This window comes from Gobius niger (genome assembly GCF_951799975.1).
Source record: "Gobius niger genome assembly, chromosome: 17".
Lineage (NCBI taxonomy): Eukaryota > Metazoa > Chordata > Actinopteri > Gobiiformes > Gobiidae > Gobius > Gobius niger.
This window is the reverse complement of record NC_136868.1, coordinates 787,412-802,345: the sequence shown is the minus strand read 5'-3', so window position 1 is coordinate 802,345 and position 14,934 is coordinate 787,412. Positions and strand designations below refer to the sequence as shown.

General features: G+C 42.1%; 1 protein-coding gene across 1 annotated transcript in view; it reads right to left on the bottom strand.

The window, feature by feature from the left end:
* The window catches only part of LOC306977265 (uncharacterized protein), a gene marked incomplete at its 5' end in the record, with an annotated part of 97,905 nt that overhangs the window by 68,536 nt on the left and 14,435 nt on the right, over positions 1–14,934 (bottom strand). Inside the window, 2 exons of the mRNA XM_079575470.1 lie at positions 9,505–9,667; positions 12,494–13,208. Of these exons, the coding sequence (XP_079431596.1) occupies positions 9,505–9,667; positions 12,494–13,208 (878 nt within the window). The remainder of the gene's footprint in view (positions 1–9,504; positions 9,668–12,493; positions 13,209–14,934) is intronic.

Here is a 14,934-nt window from a genome sequence, read left to right as displayed (position 1 = left end):
GCGTCGCTTTCTGCCGCCAGTTTGGCGTCGAACCAAACCAATCACATCCGTTCATTTGTTGTGTGTGAACAATACGGCTGGAAAGAATCATCACAAATTGATTTTCTCACACTGGAGTATCTCAAGCTCCTATTCAGTGTTTATTTACTTTATTTTTTTCATTATATTGACGTGTTTTACTCTTTTACGACTGTACTGCTGCGGCGAACAATCCTACTTTGAAAAGTCCTGATTAGAAGTGCACCTGTGGCTATTGTGCCCAGTGGGAGCTGATGCCGCTCTCGAAATCGCTGATGGAAAAATGGAAATGGGCATTTTGTGTGAGTGCCAGTCATAGCAGGGCTCGATTTGTTTATTCGGATGTTTTATTTGTGGCAGAATTAAGACCGGCCAGGAAGTGGATGGCAGAAACACAAAAGGTAAAACGTGGTTTGACAAGGCGGCAAAATGGGAGATAATTTGTTTTCATTTAACAATTAGGATTTTTCTCTAAACTTTTGTTTTAAATTAGGCACAGAGACGTGAGCGCGCTGTGGTAAACAGTTTGTTGGATGGAAGAGGAGGCGATGGAGCAGCTGAGGGGGCTGTTGCCTCTGCTGCTGATGTAGAGAGAGGGCAGCACGGAGCCAGCGATTCACTTAACCCCCACCTGAAAAGAGCACATTTACTCCAGTTCGGCTTTACCCAAATCTAAAAGCGTTTTGAAGTAAAGAGACAACAAGAAAACATGAAAATGTAAAAATGTAAAAAAACAAAACAAAAAAAGGAAAATCTAAAAAGTAAAGGGGCTAGATGCAAGTTGGCCATTTTATACTCACTACTACCACCTCAGGTCATACGTGTAACTGCAGCTTCTATATTAAACAGGGGGTGTTCTGCTTTTGTCACTCACATAGCACCAGTCTATATCACACTACAATGATGACAAACCTCCTGTTGGTCTGTAAATGCAGTAAATTAGAATAACTGCCTTGTATAAAATGTCTCTCTCAAAATGGCTGTAGTGAATGTCTTGAAATAGGCCTCTGTCTCTTTAAGAACCTCTGAGCCTTTAGACACGCCCCCTCCACACGCTGTCTGTGGCATCAGTGGGGAGGGGGTTCTGCTGAGGAGCAGTGGTTGGTTACTCGGCTGGTGACCAAAGCTCGGAGGCGTCTCCAGGAGGTGGGGGCGTTCCTAGGAGGACTCAGGCAAACCTATCCCTAAAATGGCCGCCATCAGAGTTTTTACAGATTACTCAGAAATACGTGAATGTGCCAAGGCAACACTTCAGCCATGTTTTTAATAAGGGAGTGACAGAATAACATGATGGAAAGCTGGAAAAAGTACATTTTGCAGAATACCCCCCCTTTAAAGGGATTTTTTTTGTAATTCATACGGTTCTTATAATTCAAGAGTTGAGTGGGACTAGGCTAGTGCATGTCTATGGTATCAGCTAGCCTGCATTAAAAACAGTGTGACCCGCTCCACAGAGCACCTGAGCCAATCACTTATAACACCAGACTAACCATATAAGCTACACGGCGGTGGAGTTATATTCCAAAAATTATTCTGTTGACACAGACATGTATATGGTTAGTCTGGTGTTATAAGTGATTGGCCTCAGGTGCTCTGTGGAGCGGGTCACACTGTTTTTAATGCAGGCTAGCTGATACCATAGAAATGTGCTAGCCTTGCATTAGCCTACATAAAAAAAACATCTCCAGAAATCAACAACAATCTGGATAACTAGGAAATGAGGCCCTATGTCAAAAATCCTGAAATATCCCTTAATATAGAAGAGATATTAATACTTTCTGAGTGACAGTGCAGGATTTTAGAGGCAGTTGTTGTGAACAGGTCTGAGCTCATTCTACACATTATGACACGGCTGGAACATGTAGGGGGAGGAACATACTTAATTTCAACATTTTTAAAGTCTGTACAGTCTCTTTCAGCCACAAAAGAGCGACAAAAATGTGGCAAAAGTGCTTAAAAAAAGTGACAAAAAGCAGCAAAAATGTGAGAAAAACGCAAAAAACAAGTGACCACAAATAAAAGCGATTAAAGTGCAGCACAAAAAAAGAGAAAAAAGTGGCAAAAATTACATGAAAAAACGTTAAAAAGTGACAACACGGCAACAACGCTACACTGGCCTATAGGCTGTAAAGTCTCGCATCCAGGGGCTTTTAGTTTTGGGTAAAGCTGAACTGGAGAAAACGCGCTCGTTCGTAAAAGGTTAATCTGTATCTTCTCCGAAACAAGCGAGTCCAGCTGTGCGTTGATTGGCTCTGGCGCACGCCGTCCACCGCCCCGGTTAAATCAGCCCCCACCGGGCGCAGGAAGCCACAGGTGCACTTTTAATGAGCGGGACGACATTTGCCGCCATCAGAACCAGGCGGCGTGCTCTCCGGCTAAACGCCGCCGCCGCCGTTTGCATAGGGCACGGTCGCTGTGATCGTCTCAGGCAAAGATATCATCAAGGCTGCGGCTCATGGGGAGGCTGTTGTGAGCGGAGAGGACATTAGCATTTCAGCAAAAACTCAAACTGTACGAAGGCATGCGGAGAATTAAACATTTACAGACATAGAAAGAGAGATGTCAGTGCGAGTATGTTTTTGGTAGATCATCCTTCTTACCTACTCAAATCAGGGGCAGATATACTTAGCTCAACATTTACCAGAGGTGGGAGACTCGAGTCACATGACATGACTCGAGTCACAATTTTCGGGACTTGAGACTTACTTGACCAAAGCTGCATAAAGACTTGACTTTAGTTTAGTTTAGTTTATTTCAGTCAGTATCTTCACACAGACACGATTTACTACAAAACATAAAAACACAGAACAATGACTGAAAAGGGTTTTGGCTGAAGTGAAACTGATCTAAAGCCAAACCCTATTGCAACTTATAGCAACTTAGAGTCTACAGCAGTTTTAGCATCTGCAAGATGAGGACAAATGATTATGTTTCTGTATCAATTAGTTACAAAATGAATTCGCACAAGTCACACATCAATCAATAATGTAATGTAATAGACAAAATATAATGTTCACAGGACAGTTTATATGCGAGTTTGCGCTAGTGCCTTATAACTACTAATTACATCAGATTTTAACATTTTTTTGAAAGCGTTTAAGGATGTTGAGTTTTATAAGGTGTCATTCAGACTATTCCAGACGTTTACTCCTCTGACTGAGACACATCTGGCTTTGGTGTTTGTTCCAAATGCTCTTTTCTGATAGATATGAGTTCCTCTGAGATTATAGCCAGTCTCTCTGGGTTTAAACCTTTCTTGTTACATTCAGGAAGCTTATGGTTATGCACCTTATACATAACAATAGCTGTGCCAAGACTTGGGACTTGCTGTTTGTGACTCGAGACTTAACTTGGACTTGAGGCCAGTGACTCTCAATGACTCTGTAGGTTCTAAAATGAAGTGAAGCCAGCATGACTCGCTGCGCCCTTAGCATGTCGTAAAGTAATCCAAAACGCCGTCAATAATAAAATCCATGGAGTCAAGATGTGCAGTTTAAAAACTCTTTAGTGAGTAAAAAAAAACATACATTACATGACAGACAGGGGATTACAAAAAAGGGGTAGCAGAGGTCAAAAAACTGTTTGGCTCCATTCACACATGCGACACTGTGCGCAGCGTCATGATATAGCGACACGTAGCCTAACCAAACAAAGCGTGTCGACTTTTCAAAATGTGTTTAAACTTGAAAATAACAAGTGCTTTCTCAAGATATAGCGATTTAGAAAATTTAGGCTTAAATCAAACTCATCAATCAATGTCATGGATTTGGATTTAAAGTCTAATTAATATTTAATCACCTTAAAATTCAAACTATATACATTTTAAATGCTCCAGTCTATGTACAAAATTACTGGGACAGCATTTTAAGGAAGGGGGCCCGGGGGGGGCGACTTAAAAAAAAATGAAACAGAGTCTTTTAAACTGAAAAGTCACAGTTACATGTGTCTGTGTAACACCCAGACCTCACTAACTTGCAGTTCTCCAGCAGAGCTTCACTGGGCCCTCAGAACCACCATGAGGGTCCACTGGGAGGAGACAGACTCAGACTCATTCAGAACACGCTCTTCTACATTATGTTAAAGCTAAATGCTAAAGATTGCCTCAGGTTGGCTTCAGGCTGATGCCACTCATCTGCTCACAAGGTCAGAGCGCAGAGAGCTGGGACTTCACTTCTGTCACGTATGTCTCTGCTTTAAGCTCGAAAAACACGTGAACTGTGAGTATTTTTAGATATTTGTCACAAGTAAGTGAAGTCTGTTTAACGAAGCCACAAAGAAGTGATTAGGAATTTATAAAACACAGCTGTAAACTTGTAAAAGTTTGTAAAATGGCTGAGATGAAGTCATTTCCATGGTCGACATCAATAATATCATTTGAAGGGCAGACGTATAGTCCTCAAAGGGAGAGAGCTGCTGCAGTTTAAGCTGAAATTCACCACATTTTGTTGTTAAAATGTTTGCCGTCTTGTCCAATTCTCATTCCTCTGTTGAAGAGATGAAATATGCACTGATTGTTTTCTGCGTTTGTGGAATTAAAATATAGAATTTTGGCATTTTACAAATGGCATTAAAGTAGGACAGGGCGATAAGGCCAAAAAATAAAATCTCATTTTCTTCACTCAGTTTGGACGATTACGATTTTAATTGATTTTATTTGAAATAAACTTTAAAAAGTCTCCTGATCTTTCATATGAAGAAAACTGCTCAGAGTCAAACTGCTCATTAATCTTTCATAATGTCGCTATAATCAGGCTCATTAAGAAAACAAACCCTTTATTTAAAAAGTGTTGCTTTTGTTTTAAATATTCTTTGTCTGCTCAAAAGTAAAACCTCTTAATAAGCCATGGAGTTTTCCAAAGTGTTCATGCCGGAGTTAAATGGTGCGCTCAGAGCAGAGTGAGACACAGGGCACAGGAGCAGAAACTCTGTTTTAGTGGAAGAAAACTCCACCGAGTACTTTTAAAACACGGCCTTTGTGAAGCAGCAGGTCGTCAGAAAGTCTCCTGCTTCTCCGCTGGAGTCATTTCATTACAGAGCGTCTAAAATGGAGTCAACTTTTAGTCGACGAAAATTACACGTCAATTAAGTCGACTAATTTTAAGACTAATTTAGTCGCCTTTGCATTGATAATATTGATTCTAATCATATTTAATGTTGTTCCTCTGCTTCATGTTTCTGCTCCACATGAACAAAGCTCAGAGCTGATCCTTTAAACATGATCTGAGGCTCTTTCAGACGCTCAATACAAGTGTGGATGATTTTAGTCTCTCCTTTTCATTTTTATTTAGTCTCATTTTAGTCGACTAAAATATCTGGACATTTTAGTCACAGTTTTAGTCTCATGAGAAACTTTTCCTTTAGTTTTAGTCCAATTTTAGTCGGAAAAAACATCACTTTGACTAAAATGAAGACTAAATATTTTAGTCGACGAAATTAATACTGGTCCCTGTAAAGAATGTGGAGTCTACAAGTACATTAGGAAAGCTACAAATGAGTTTGGACCACAACTAACATTTTGAGTTAGTGGCCTCCTCTTTCATTGTTTAAAATCAGGTATAGGGCCTTTAAAGCATTAAAGTTGACTTCCTCCGTCTGTATAAACCCTGTAATATCCTCTACAAACAAATATATTCTCTTTCCATGCGCTCCCCGTGGAGAGAAAACTTGCTAAACCATGTAGTCTAGACGTTTCTCCATTGGTCAGTCAGGACCAAAAACATGGAACATTTTTCAATATTTTGTCATGTTCTTGGTATGTTTTCGTCACATTTTCTGATCACTTTTTCATCACATTTTTGCCGTTCTTTTGTCACCTTTCTTGTCACTTCTGGTCACGTCTTTCTCGTTTTTTTTTTTGCTGCATTTATTTCTTTATTTTTTGCTGCCTCCTCATTTACGTCTCGCTATTTTGACGCATTTTTTTCCAGATGTGATCGGTTCAGGCGGGGGTTAAGGGGTTAAAACGACAAGCTTAATTCATGTTTATTCAGTAACAATCTGTTTTTCATACATGACACTTGATGTGGTGGAATCTTTAACAGTCTCTCCTGTCCAAAAATATACAAACAAACCACCCTGAAAACATCCCTCTTCACAAAGGCTCTGCAGAATGTATGAAGGAGCAGTAAGTTAGTGACACACTGCCCCCTGCTGACTCTCACCCAGAATAACAACCTCAAATGCTTTTACTGGAGACATTTTTCCAGTCTGCTCGAGTGGAACGAGCAGAACTCAAGAGTGAAATGAAACTATTAGCTACAGCTTCACGATCAGGACAGATTGCTGGATGTTTGCCAAGTAGAAAGCGCTGTTTCCCTAAAATATTAAAGTGCACACGTCTTCTGATAGAACAGATTTTTTTGGTTCAAGGTTCAACTGTATTAATGTCCAGAAGGAAATGATTATGCCGCAGGCGTCCACACATAATAAAGCAAAAAGAAACCAAAAAAAACACAGTGGGACAATTGTGTTTGGGACAAAGATCCTACAGTCACAGCATCCTCAGTCCGGCTCTGAAGCTGAGAGACAATCAGAATAAGATCCAATAAAGCCTCATTTGCAGCAGCTTCACTGAGCAACATATGATCATTTACCTTCGCAACAGCCTCTGGAATAAAAGAGGCCCGACCAGTTCCAGTACAGGGCATTCTGAGCCTGCGTCCGGAGGGGAGTGTGTTCAACTCCTTAAAAAGCGGATGGTCCGAGCGCTCCATTATCTGTTGGGCTTTACGTACAACCCTTTGGCTGTAGAGGTCATGATTTCACCTGCTACTCTGACCAACTTCAAATTCACAGAAAGAGCCCAAACCAAGATACAAACAAAATGTTAAAACTGACTCAGTAAAAGAGGTAAAAGATCGTCATGAGGACGTTACAAGCTCTACATTAATTCATTTTTCTAAAAAAGAAGAGTCTTTGCTGCACCTTTTTGCAGATGGCGTCAGTGTTGGGCTCAATCCGAAACCATCAAATCGTAGCCTCTAAACTCTTACACGAGCATCTAACTCCTTAACCTTTCATGGGTCGACTGTTAGATCTTTGCAGTTAGTGAACTAGAGCTTCAGCTGCATTTGAACAATCCGTCCGTCCTTAAACAGGGGAAAGGGAAGTGACATCACCAACAGCTGTTTTTCTTCTTCTTTAAAGTTATTGGTGGAGTGCAAGCCAAACAAAAGTGCATGTCGCCCCCTAGTGTCCAACAACAACATAGTGTCCAAACAAAGACATTTAAGGAGAAAAATAAATCCAAATGATCCAAACATTTCCCTTTAGTCTTATTTTATTTCAGCAGCTGTTTCTTAAAGCGACAGCAGCAAATGATCCATGAGGCTTAAGTTTCTACTAAATGAAAACAAAAGCATTTAATCTGTTTCCTGAGTTTCCTCTTTAACACTGACATGTGACTGAGCTGTGGGGACGACAACATGGATTTATCACTTTATAAAGTTTGGCTTGTGCAGAATCTTAATTTTTAATTATTATTATTTTTATTATTAAATGTGCTCCTGTCAATCAACAGTGGTTGCGCATGAATCACTGAGGGTGGGGCCGAGGGGGGTGGGGGATTTGGCGCAGTGGCTTATGGGACGGCACATAGCTCCTAATCACCGGTTAGTTAGCATCAGAGGTCCCTATGCTAAAGTGGCTATGATAGTTAGCATCAGAGGTCCCTATGCTAAAGTGGCTATGATAGTTAGCATCAGAGGTCCCTATGCTAAAGTGGCTATGATAGTTAGCATCAGAGGTCCCTATGCTAAAGTGGCTATGATAGTTAGCATCAGAGGTCCCTATGCTAAAGTGGCTATGATAGTTAGCATCAGAGGTCACTATGCTAAAGTGGCTATGATAGTTAGCATCAGAGGTCCCTATGCTAAAGTGGCTATGATAGTTAGCATCAGAGGTCCCTATGCTAAAGTGGCTATGATAGTTAGCATCAGAGGTCCCTATGCTAAAGTGGCTATGATAGTTAGCATCAGAGGTCCCTATGCTAAAGTGGCTATGATAGTTAGCATCAGAGGTCCCTATGCTAAAGTGGCTATGATAGTTAGCATCAGAGGTCCCTATGCTAAAGTGGCTATGATAGTTAGCATCAGAGGTCCCTATGCTAAAGTGGCTATGATAGTTAGCATCAGAGGTCCCTATGCTAAAGTGGCTATGATAGTTAGCATCAGAGGTCCCTATGCTAAAGTGGCTATGATAGTTAGCATCAGAGGTCACTATGCTAAAGTGGCTATGATAGTTAGCATCAGAGGTCCCTATGCTAAAGTGGCTATGATAGTTAGCATCAGAGGTCCCTATGCTAAAGTGGCTATGATAGTTAGCATCAGAGGTCCCTATGCTAAAGTGGCTATGATAGTTAGCATCAGAGGTCCCTATGCTAAAGTGGCTATGATAGTTAGCATCAGAGGTCCCTATGCTAAAGTGGCTATGATAGTTAGCATCAGAGGTCCCTATGCTAAAGTGGCTATGATAGTTAGCATCAGAGGTCCCTATGCTAAAGTGGCTATGATAGTTAGCATCAGAGGTCCCTATGCTAAAGTGGCTATGATAGTTAGCATCAGAGGTCCCTATGCTAAAGTGGCTATGATAGTTAGCATCAGAGGTCCCTATGCTAAAGTGGCTATGATAGTTAGCATCAGAGGTCCCTATGCTAAAGTGGCTATGATAGTTAGCATCAGAGGTCCCTATGCTAAAGTGGCTATGATAGTTAGCATCAGAGGTCCCTATGCTAAAGTGGCTATGATAGTTAGCATCAGAGGTCCCTATGCTAAAGTGGCTATGATAGTTAGCATCAAGGCTCCTTCTCCTAACTACTTCCTAACTGACTTACCAATTCGGAGGCAACTTGCCATGGCGGACGCTGACGCACATCCGGTTTGGCGTAAGAGCTCTTAGCAATCTGCCCGTTTCGGAAGCAGCCTAAAACTCAAAGCAAGTCCTTGTCAATAATAGTCCCGAGGTACTTGTATTCGGAGACTACTTCAACTGGTTTTCCCTGGATCACAGTTTTGGTGCCACTAGGGGGCGCCTTGCGGAAATCTATCAACCTGTCCTTAGTCTTTGACACATTGATAGACAAATGAAACTGTTCACACCAATCAGTAAAATCATCAGCGATGGGTCCATGGGCGCTCTCGCCGTCACGCCTGTTCCCATACGCACTTCTGCAGTCACTGGTTTATAAAATAAAAAGCAAAGACGATAAGACGCAGCCTCGAGGAGATCCAGTGGAGGACACAACTCCATTCACTCTTACACACTGTGATCTGAGTGACAGGAAGTTCACAATCCAGCCAACAAGATTAAAATCCACATTAAAAAGAGAGATCAGCTTGGATTGTATTGAAGGCCGAGGAGAAGTCTAGTATTGCTTTGCTTCTTAAACCTGCTAGCAAATGTCTGGTGCCGTGATCAAAGCAGTACGTGCCTCGAACATGTGGCGAGTTATGCACAGACTTTGTTTTTTCGAGGAGAGTTCCTACTTACCAAAGTTATGTGCAACCTTCTTATCCAGCAGAATATTCTGGCTGTGGCTGGACTCGGAAAGACCAAGCACTTCCGTTTTCTTCACAGCAAACTGCTCCAACAAGCGCGATGTGTCGATTTCAATCTTCTTGGCGCCGTCTTGTGCCCAGAAAGACTTTGAGACCTGACGACGACGACAAAAAAGGAACAAAAGATGAAAGGTTTGTGCTGAAAATGAAATCGGATTTCATTTGGAAAACAAGAAACATGAATCGAAGAGGCCTCCACTAATATTGGCACCATTAATCAGAAAGTAAAAACTATTTTAGCACAAACAGCCACACAATCGATACACCCTTTATTTTGCCTTTTGATAATGTCATACTTCATTCTATTCTGGACAGATTTCTATCAATATAGCCTCGGTCCTTATGTCTGAGCACTGATATAACCATAACTTATACGTTATACTGATGATAATAATAAAGTCAAATGCTCGACCGCAGAGGGAAAAAGGCCATCTTACAACTTATGCTGCTTTTGAGTACGTTTGGACTGTTTTTTAAAATAAACTGCCAATAAGCCCAATGCCCAGCTCGACTGCACATGCGTGGCTCAATCAGGCTCCTAAATGTCCAAACAAAACCACTCCACCACTGAACTGTGTGAGCGAGTTCAGGCAGCAGAGCGTGAACACTGAAGTGTACTGAGTAGGGAGGCACCGATACCATATTTTCTAAAACCGATACGAGTACTTTGATTTAAGTACTCGCCGATACCGAATACCGATACGAGTACAAGGCATTTTCTTCAACATTCAGATTGGTTTGTAGTTACTTAATTTACTCATGTACATTTCCTTAAGTAAAGTAGGCGACACATTTAAGAGCAGTTATATTAGAATTGTGCTGATGCCATTTATTTATTTATTTGTATTTTCATTCAATATAATTTTTTATTTTTATGTCTCTGTCCATCACAGACAGAAAAGCCCATGTCCTAAAGCTCCCAATGCCTGAGCTTTATTCATTTATGTGTTTTTATTTAACAATAGTATTGAGATGTTTCTTAAATGGTCTCTTTTCGTCTTTACTTCAGCTCCTGTAGATTTTCTCGTGTGTTTGTAGTAACTTAGCGAGAAGCTACAGCGTTTTCATTCTTCTGCTGCAGCTCATTTTCCCTCAATATAAACATGCTGTATGTCTTTAATCTGGATTTTCTGAGGACTTTTTAGTCGCTGGGTTAGTTTTTCAGATGAATAAACCCCTGGGCTTTAAACGGCGTCAGAATGGCCAAAACTGCTAGCCGCGAGTTAGCATCGTTAGCCTGTATGTTGTAAACACTGCAGACGCTGCAGCGAGTTAGCATTGTTAGCCTGTATGTTGTAAACACTGCAGACGCTGCAGCGAGTTAGCATCGTTAGCCTGTATGTTGTAAACACTGCAGACGCTGCAGCGAGTTAGCATCGTTAGCCTGTATGTTGTAAACACTGCAGACGCTGCAGCGAGTTAGCATCGTTAGCCTGTATGTTGTAAACACTGCAGACGCTGCAGCGAGTTAGCATCGTTAGCCTGTATGTTGTAAACACTGCAGACGCTGCAGCGAGTTAGCATCGTTAGCCTGTATGTTGTAAACACTGCAGACGCTGCAGCGAGTTAGCATCGTTAGCCTGTATGTTGTAAACACTGCAGACGCTGCAGCGAGTTAGCATCGTTAGCCTGTATGTTGTAAACACTGCAGACGCTGCAGCGAGTTAGCATCGTTAGCCTGTATGTTGTAAACACTGCAGACGCTGCAGCGAGTTAGCATCGTTAGCCTGTATGTTGTAAACACTGCAGACGCTGCAGCGAGTTAGCATCGTTAGCCTGTATGTTGTAAACACTGCAGGCGCTGCAGCGAGTTAGCATCGTTAGCCTGTATGTTGTAAACTCTGCAGATGCTGCAGCGAGTTAGCAACGTTAGCCTGTATGTTGTAAACACTGCAGATGCTGCAGCGAGTTAGCATCGTTAGCCTGTATGTTGTAAACACTGCAGACGCTGCAGCGAGTTAGCATCGTTAGCCTGTATGTTGTAAACACTGCAGACGCTGCAGCGAGTTAGCATCGTTAGCCTGTATGTTGTAAACACTGCAGACGCTGCAGCGAGTTAGCATCGTTAGCCTGTATGTTGTAAACACTGCAGACGCTGCAGCTCTAACAACATTAGCTCTGGTTAAATCCAGCTCAGACTCTGGTTTAGAGAGCGCAGTCTGTAATAAAGTCAGCTCTATGTGGATTATTGTGTTTACACTAAACAATTCTCCAGTTTGTTGCTTCTTCTCTCCTCAGCTGAGAGCTGCGCCTCGTAGCTGCGCCTCGTAGCTGCGCCGGCCACACGTCAAATGGTATCTGTTTCTGGTATCGGGACCTCATGAATGAGTACAAGCATGTGGTATCGGCCCGATACTGGTATCGGTATCGCTGCATCCCTAATACTGAGCCATAACCGTGAATTATAAGGCTAACGGGCATTGGTTTAAAGACTTTAACATTTTTAAACTCTGTATAGTCCCTTTAAACTAAGTATTTTCCTACATGTTCCTCCATGTCTAATGTGTAGCTCAGACCTGTTCACCTCAACTGCCTCTAAAATCCTGCACTGTCGCTCAGAAAGGCCGTCATGCACGAGCTTTATATAGAAGCTGCAGTTACGCATAAGACCTGAGGTGGCAGTAGTGAGTATAAAATGACCAACTTGTATCTAGCCCCTTTAAGGCTCAAGTGACATTTCTTGCAAATATTTATGTTGTCAATATCTTGAAAACGGAGGAAAAGTCAGTCAATTAAACAGTGATGAAAAATCACTAAAAATCAACAAAAAAAATCAAAAAGAACGTCAAAAGAAAGAGCGTCAAAAAGTGACTAAAAACACGACTGAAACGTTTAAAAAATCTGACAAAAGAGCGGCGACGATTCAACCAAAAAAAAAGTTCAGTTTTGCAGGACTTATTTCCCCAGTGGACTAAACTCACCTTTTCATTTCCCATCACGTCCCAGTGGAAAGCCTTGGTGAGATTCTGCCTGTGGAGCGTCCTCGTTTTGAAGGGCAGCGGCGGCGGCATGGGCGGGGCCAAGGGAGGGGCCACAGGCGGGGGAACAGAGGGGGGAGGAAGAGGCGCCGGGGGCAGCACTGGCACCAGAGTCTGTGGGTGCAAATCACCGGGGGAATTCGGCAAGACACTCGTGCGAGACGGCGGGTTTTCACTGGTCGGCGACACCGGCGGTAAAATGATGTCAGAGTGTGGACTGAACGGCGAAAGGGGAGATCTGATGGCTATGGGAGAAAGTGGGAGGGCATTTCTGGAAAAAGGTCCAGGGCTGGAGGGGGGGAAGAGGGCGTGGCCTGCTGGTTTGGGGGAGCCTGGTTTAGCTGAAACAACCCGCGGTTTCGGCACAGGTCTGGACATTTCACTCTGAGTGACGTCTAAACTGGCCTTTGCATCATTGTTTGCCTCTTTGCTGCTGCTCAGGTCTTCCTCCTCATCCTCCTCATCCTCCTCATCCTCCTCCTCCTCCTCCTCCGCGATGCTGTTGTTGCGCAGCGTCACTTTATCCGCTCCGAAGTGCTCCCTGTAGGACTTTCTCTTCCAGTCCGAGCACAGTTTGTCGAGAACCTGGACCCACGCGTCGCACTCGCTCTTCACGGAGCCGGAGAGGTTGGATCCCTCTGCTGGTGGAACTCGGAAACTGCAGGAAAACAACAACACAGACATCAACTTAGGAGAGAAATGACTACAGGTGGGACAGTGCGCACTATTTTAAGGCGAGACACTGCAGGTGAATAGGGAAAAAATTTATATTTACAGATATCAATTTGAAACTGTTGCTGTCGATCACTGGCATAAATGTGAGAAAAAATACATGGCAATTTTATGTCATTTTATCTTTTCATATCAGAACAAGGTGTTTTATGCCTAAAAAATCCCCAAATTTCCCATCTTTTCAGCGACGAAATCTGAATAATGGACAGAGCTACATTCAAATGTATGGTTTCATTTTATTGATAAATGAGTTGCCAAGACTTTCTCAGAGCGGATTCAGGATTTCTTGTTTAGTTTTAAAATAAGCTGTTTTTTAGTTGAAAAAATTGTAAAAATGTAATTTTCGCCTTATTTTTTGACATTCAAAACTCAATAAATGGGGCTTAAGGGATTAAATAATAAAAAATCCCTCTGAGAAAATGTTCCAAATATAGTTCAGTCCGAGGCTGGAAAATGTGAAGTCTTTAGGTCCGACTGACGTGGACATAGTGTCGCCACAATGACAGAAACATGTGTTTGGAGAAAAAGGCCCTTGAAATTGTGTTCTCCCATATAAGTCTATGGGGGAACATTGAATCAGCGCAATATTTAAACATGTTATTGTGAAGATTAGGCATATTTTCTGTTTCCGGGTGAAAGCTTGTATGTTCAGAGACAGATTTGGCCCAAAACCTGAAAACTGAATAAATTGACTTTTGCCTGTAGTGTCTCCCCTTAATAAAGACAGAGTATTTCCTCCTCTTTTGAAGGCCACATCTTTTACACTGTTACCTTTTCCATCCCTGCTGTAAACACTGCTCATTATAAACTGTTTACACAATGAACCTGATTCCCCTGATATATCCATTTCAAATACATTTTTTATATTTATTTTTCTATTATTTTATTGTTCTTGTATGTTACGCGTTATGCTTTTTGCAGGTATTTGCTAATAATGTCAAACACATCTGTATCACTATCTTACACTTTATTGGTTAGAGCAGTGGTTCTCAACCTTTTGGAGCCGCGACCCCCATTATAACAGGTAAAGGGGTTCGTGACCCCCGCCCGGGTCACACCATGAGAAATAGGATTCAATAGCCTACATAATTCTTGAAAAACAAAGAAAAAAAACAAATAGCTGAAATAAAATTCATGAAACTACGTAAGGGATAATGTATAGAACTAGAAGGTGCTTATTTTTCCGATAATGACCAGCGTTCTATACAGGCAATTTTCCAACTGAACACACAACATAAACTTCGTACACTTTTATGAAGGTCAAAGGTTTATTTAATGACTTCCGCGACAAATAGTTCCCAAAAGTGTGCGCGTTGCTCGGCAGCGTTTTGCTAGGCTAGAAGCAGCAAGACTAACAGCTAGCCTAGCTACTTAGCTGAAGGTGCAGTTGGAGGAGGTGGTGAATCTCTGGGTAAGTTGAAAGTCAGACTCACGATTCCCCGACTTCTCTCTCAGTGACGGGACAGATAGTGTCGCTGCTACGTACGTGCGGAGTGATATGAAAACACCAACTCAGACGTCCTTTATCAGGAAATAATGACCGGGAGAACGTTGGGAAATCCCATTCAAATCAACGGAGCTTCTACTGACGCTGTGAAGAGCCGGATAATAATTACAATTAATGGCACTCTGGTACAATAGCAAACAAATGC